Source organism: Vidua macroura, chromosome 6 (genome assembly GCF_024509145.1).
Source record: "Vidua macroura isolate BioBank_ID:100142 chromosome 6, ASM2450914v1, whole genome shotgun sequence".
Classification (NCBI taxonomy): domain Eukaryota; kingdom Metazoa; phylum Chordata; class Aves; order Passeriformes; family Viduidae; genus Vidua; species Vidua macroura.
The window spans coordinates 62,205,788-62,211,377 of NC_071576.1; the positions used below are offsets into that span (position 1 = coordinate 62,205,788).

General features: G+C 42.7%; 1 protein-coding gene across 1 annotated transcript; it reads right to left on the reverse strand.

The window, feature by feature from the left end:
- Window positions 1-243: 243 nt before the first annotated feature.
- On the reverse strand, window positions 244-1,194 carry FSHB (follicle stimulating hormone subunit beta). Its single transcript, XM_053979742.1, has 2 exons — window positions 1,036-1,194; window positions 244-480 (listed from the first exon to the last, which is right to left on the reverse strand). The coding sequence occupies exons 1-2, from the start codon at window positions 1,192-1,194 to the stop codon at window positions 244-246; spliced, it is 396 nt and encodes a 131-aa protein (XP_053835717.1).
- Window positions 1,195-5,590: the final 4,396 nt, after the last annotated feature.

Sequence of the window (5,590 nt, forward strand, 5' to 3'; positions counted from 1 at the left end):
GAGATTGGAAGCAGCATTTTTCAAAGACCTATGAAAATGATTTTAAGGCAACTGATAGGTTAAGGAAGGAAGGCACGAAGAGGAGTCCAGTCAGTAGCTCTTCATTTTGGCCTTAAAAAATCTTTGTTTCAGTCTTGGCAGTTTGTAGCTAGCATAGCCTGCTGTCTTCCACTGAAACCTGAACGGTGCCTTTACTTAGCAGGCAACATTTAGAGCCAAACTGCTGTCCCCAGACTGTGCCCCTCACTGGTTACTTCCACTGTGGCTGAAGGAGCAGTAGGATGGCCCCAGCCCCCTGACAGTGCAGTCAGTGGTGTCAGTGTCACAGGTGTCACAGTGGCACTCTGTAGCTACTGGGTATGAGTAAAAAGATTCGGGGTGGTCACCACAGCCAGGGATCTTCACTGTTTCATACACAACCTCCTTGAAGGTACAGGTTTGCTGAGCAGTTGATACTGGAGGATATTTATATACTGGATCCTGAAATTACAAGAAGGGAATAGCCGCTTTTAAATTTGTTATGGGTTAGATTTCAAAATTTTTATAAAAAGGGGAAAATCCCTCTGAGATCAAAAGCATTTGGGTCTGACTCTTCTAATTTCAGTTAGATCTTTAAATTTCCCCTTTCAGGAGGACTGAAATTTGTGTCATACTATCACCAGACAATCTTTCAGGCCAATTGCTTGATTCTTTAAATTACTTGAAAGAGCAGAGGAGTCTGTCTAGTACTGGCTGCTGTATTGTGTCTGCTTGCAACCACAAACAGGGCACAAAGCAGAGATCCAGGCTGTAATTCTTCTAACTCTGGTTATACACTATTGACATAATACATGCAGCCAGTTAATTAAGTGAATTTTTACTATGCTATTTCACTCTTCTGTCTGTGCTTCAGATTGGCTGAGTAACACAAGAGTAGGTACACAAGGTTTTTCACAAGGCTCATCCTGCCCATGTGTTTGCTACGGGCTGCAGGAATGGGCTAGCCATCCATCACTTGAAATATTCAATTCTGGTGCCTGAAATGAGGAGTCTCACCCTGGTGAAGCAGTATCCTGAGCACCACGTGGCATTCACTGTAATGCAGAATTCACACTCTTCTCTTTCCACAGCTATGGTGATATTGGTGAGCTGGCAGCTGTTGCAGCAAATTGCTTTCCAGCAAAGGAACAGCACGTAGCAATTAAGTGTCTTCATCCTGTCTATAAAGCAAAACATATATCTCAGCTGGAGCAACATGTATAGTTATTTTCAACAGGAAATAGAGAAGCAGGGAGAAATTGAGTCTCTGCTTTATCCTCAAGTGGTTCTATAACAGCAAGAGTTCAGAATCAGCAGCGAGAACAGAGACGTGAGATAGATCTTCCTTGTGTTTACTGCTCAAGGAGTTTGATTTTCCTCAGCAATGGAAATGGCATGTCAGCAATCTCTGCAGAATGATCATAATAGCAGAATACCATACCACTTCCAATGAAACATTTTTATCTAAGTTTCTGGAGAGAGAATGTATCTTTTCTGTAAGGACAAAGAAAAAGAAGCAAGAGAGAGAAAGAGCAAAGTATAATTTTCAGAAGCAATTAATTACTTGAAGAGTTCGCAATATTAAAAAAATAAAGATTTCTACCTCAGGATCTGATGGAAACTTACCTGTATTCTACTTGCCTTCCTGGAAGTACTAGCTGTAGTGAGAAGAAAGCCCTGTGCTTTCCTTTTATACTGAACTGGGTGTAACTTATACCTTGAGGATTTGCAGTGTCTTAATGCAGCAAGCATTAGTTTGGGACTTGGTGAAAGAGGATTAATGTTCAGCCAGACAGTGAGATTAAGCCTTGTTGAGAGGAAAAAAGAAAAGCCAAACACACTCAGGAAGGGATGGTGAAGGTTACTGTCACAGTGTCTCTCCACACATGTCACTGCACTTGATTCAGTGGCATTTAGAAATAGCTGAGCCATTTCACAGTTTGAAAAAAGGTTGAGAAGCCTATTTTTGGAAATGAAATGTTCAGGTGTTTAAGCTGCTCTGTCAGCCCTCAAAGTGATGGTTTGGGGTGCAAGCTGATCCTCTGGCAGTGGAGGACCCTACACGGGGGGGACACTGCTGTAGTGTTTCTTAGCCAATGACCCTTCTCTTGTTTCATTAAGGGACATTTTCAATTTAATTGGTTTTCTCTGAGTTAGGTCGTACCCAGTGAGCTGCATATCTATTTATTCATTGATGGAATAAAGCTAGCAATGTGAATTTTGTTAAAGCATGAAGAACTCCTCTTTTCTTTGCCATTCTTTTCTAGCCCAGAACATGCAGTCCTGCTTCCTGTCTGTTGCACAGTCACATTTTTAACTTATATGAGGGATGTTTGTGTTGTGCAAGGGGACTGTTAAGATGTCATAATAAGGCTCCAGATTTGTGTTTTTATGTCCATGATCTCAGATGAAATATTTTCATGTTCCAGGGAAAATGCTGATGTTTTTAACTGACAACCATGCAAACTCACCTGGAATGTATTCCATGGTAATAAAAGAGTCTGTGGATAGTGTTGGGGTATTTCCTGCACTCACAAGTTAGGGATGTGTGCCTCTTCACCAGAATAATGACAGAGAAAGAACTCTGAGCTTCACATACCAGTTTTGGGGAGGATGACTCACAGTGTTTACTATTATCTGCCCAGAACAGCCAGTCTTGCTTTGTTATGGCTGCTCTGTTATGGTCAGTCTGACTCTTACAGAAATCCATCCCTGAAAGAAAACTAGACAAGGACATAGAGTTTAAAAGCATTTTATCATGAAAATAAATTCTCCCTGGCCTATTAGTTTCCTGCAGACGGGGTACTTTTCCAAGTGGCTTTTACAAATGAGCCCTTTAAGTGTGCCATGCCTGCCTGGGGCCCTGCAGACTGGCCATCTGCTCCAGTTTCCCTGCAGTCCCTGCCTTGCTAAATGAATTTTGTGTCGCACCGAAGTTAGAAAGTGAGCTGAAAATTCTCCCTGGGCATCTCCTGTAATGAAAATTTTGTTTGAATGAGAAGACAGTTCGCTCAAATCTATAGAGAGGTCAAAAAAAGTTAGACATCTTCCTCTGAACTAATATAAACCCTGTGATTGTTTGATAATGGTCTTTTGGGTCGTTTAGTGTCAGCACAGTCTGTCTTCTCAGAGGAGCTTCTCAGTTGCTGCAAATCTCTAATTCCAGAGAGGCTGGACAAAAGCTGATTACTTTTGTTGTATCCCTGCTGAGGATCCGATCTTTTCTAAGTACTAATTTATACAAATTAAATAAGACGAAATAAGTTTCATTTGCAGAGGGCAGTACAGAAAATATCTGATCTGTCTGATGATTTGAAGAAGTCACACACGCTCGCTAAAAGCTCGTTTGACAAGCAGACAGTGCAAATTTAGCCCCTGCCATGTTGTATCTCCATGGCCCTAGCTCTCAGCCTCCTCACTTGTGGAAGCACAAGTTAGGGGAATTGTTCTCTTAGAAGGAAAAGCTGGTTTTTACAGTGCTGTTGTTAATCCATGTTTTTTGTTCCACAGTGAACAAAGCAGTGTGGCAGTGTAAGCCATGGGATTGTTTGGAGAGTGGGAATGAGGGCTGGGCTCAGCAGAAAATGGTTTGGGCAGTGTTCTCCTGAGGAGCTCATAGACACAATCCAAGCCCTTCAATGGGAAGGTTTGTCCTGATTTCAAGGGCCCTACGGGAGCACTTGATGGCCAAGACCTCTGCACTCTGCTGGAGGGAGTGCAGAATCTGGCAAATGCTGTCGAGGAGGATCTTCAACAGGAGCAAGGGGCTGGTTCCTCAAATCCAGGTGCTGCTGTGGAGGAGGACTCGCCAAATTTTGTGGCAGTCACAGAGGACATCAGATTCACATGGCTGTGTAACGCCTTAGTGGCTTCTTGGGCGTATAAAACACTTCTTGTATTGCTGGTTTTTTTGGTCTTTGTGGCTCTTTCCCCTGGCTTGTTTAGTGCTGTAACCTAGCAAGCCGTTGTCACCAGCACTGTCACAAGGGAGCTTTTGCTTTGCTTTTTTTAATCACTTCAAATAGAAGTGCTGCGACACGTTTTGCTCTTATTTCCCTTCTGGCAGCAAATGCTCTTTTTCTTCTGCTTGTGCTCTGGTGGTTGGTTTGTTTGTTTGGGGGATTTTGGGTGTGCCTGTGTATGTGGGATATTGTTTTTTGGTTTTGTTTGTTTTTTTTTTTTTCCTTGCAAAAACATCAAATACAGAACTGAAAGCTTTTATGTTCCTTATATGTTCTAAACAAATGGAATTTCTTTCTTCCAGTGTGCTGGTGCTAAGACTGACGATTCTGTTACCACAGGTTTTAGGTCTGTGTTGCTTAAAAAGGTAGTTCAGATATCTAAGAGAACTTCAGCATCTGTCAAAGTGCTATTGGAAGACTTGGTTATATGTGTGCAGTGCATCCACCACGAGTAATAAATCTGACTCTGTCCTGTTGGAAGAGGTATTCAACCTTCTAGTGGGAAAAAAACATAAAAACATGTTTTCTAGTGGGGAAAAAAAACATAAAATCCCTGTGACTATTCCAGCTGCAGCCTAGCTTTAGCTTCTAATGTAATCTTAAATACTTATGTGTTGTTCAACTTAAAGGTGCCGGGGGACATGGTTTCAAGTTTGCATCCATAGTTGTGGTTAGATGTTTTAGCTCTTGATAAATAGATATGTTACTGAGGATAACAGCTTCTGCTTATGGAAGCTGGTTTGCATTGGAAGTGTCTCAAGGCATGCCCAAGGTGCTTAAAGCTGTGGCTTAATTTACTTTGTGTGTGGCTCCACCACGTGAAGATGTGGAGCTGTGCACTCAGTGTGTGCCTTTGCCAAGTTTCTTGTCTTGGCCAAGCACTCTGCCTTTCCCCTTTCTGTTTGTCCAAATGTTTTTCTGCACGGCCCCGAATGTAACCTGAGGTTCACTGCTGCTCCCCAGTGACTGGCTAAATTGATATCCCTGAAGGACAAAGCTTGCACATTGTTCCTGTGCTTAAGTGTGAGCTCCCTCTGTGGCGTTGGCATTTCAGAGCACAGCCCGTGCTAAACAAATGGAGTTTTGGTTTTCCCTCTTGCTGCTGTTGGTTTTGTCACTTGCTGCTGGTGGGAGATGACTTTTGCCACTGCATTACCTCTCTCTGTGCCTTTGGGCTGTACTGTGATTCTTATTAAACTCAGTGGGGAGGCTCTGGCTGCCTTCAGTGGTTCCTGCACGGAGGGGCTGGTCACTGTTGGGCAGTATCACTTTTACTGATGTTGTTGTAAGCTGCCAGCACTAACGAAGCAGAACTGTGAAGCAGGTCGGGCCTGCTGGGCACACAGATAGCTGAAACTAATTAGTGTCAGCTGAAGACTTAATCATTAGTGATGAATTTGTACATGCACTCATAGGAAAGCAGAATATTTGATCCTCAGCAGACTAAAGAAGATGCCAGAGTGGATCGAGTGTGCTTTTAGTAGCACAGGATTTTAGGAGTCTCTGGAGATAGAAGTTTCCATTACTTGGAGCTAAGGTTATGTATCCCATATTTTCAAATACCTACACAAGCTGTTAGTCTTTCTAAGCCTCGTGGAAATCCTGCTTGC

Excerpts from the sequence above, each read along its gene's own strand:
- FSHB (XM_053979742.1), bottom strand. The coding sequence starts at position 1,194 with ATGAAGACACTTAATTGCTACGTGCTGTTCCTTTGCTGGAAAGCAATT. Across the intron at positions 481-1,035 it reads CAGGATACTGCTTCACCAGG|GATCCAGTATATAAATATCC; the intron begins GTGAGACTCCTC and ends TTGTAATTTCAG.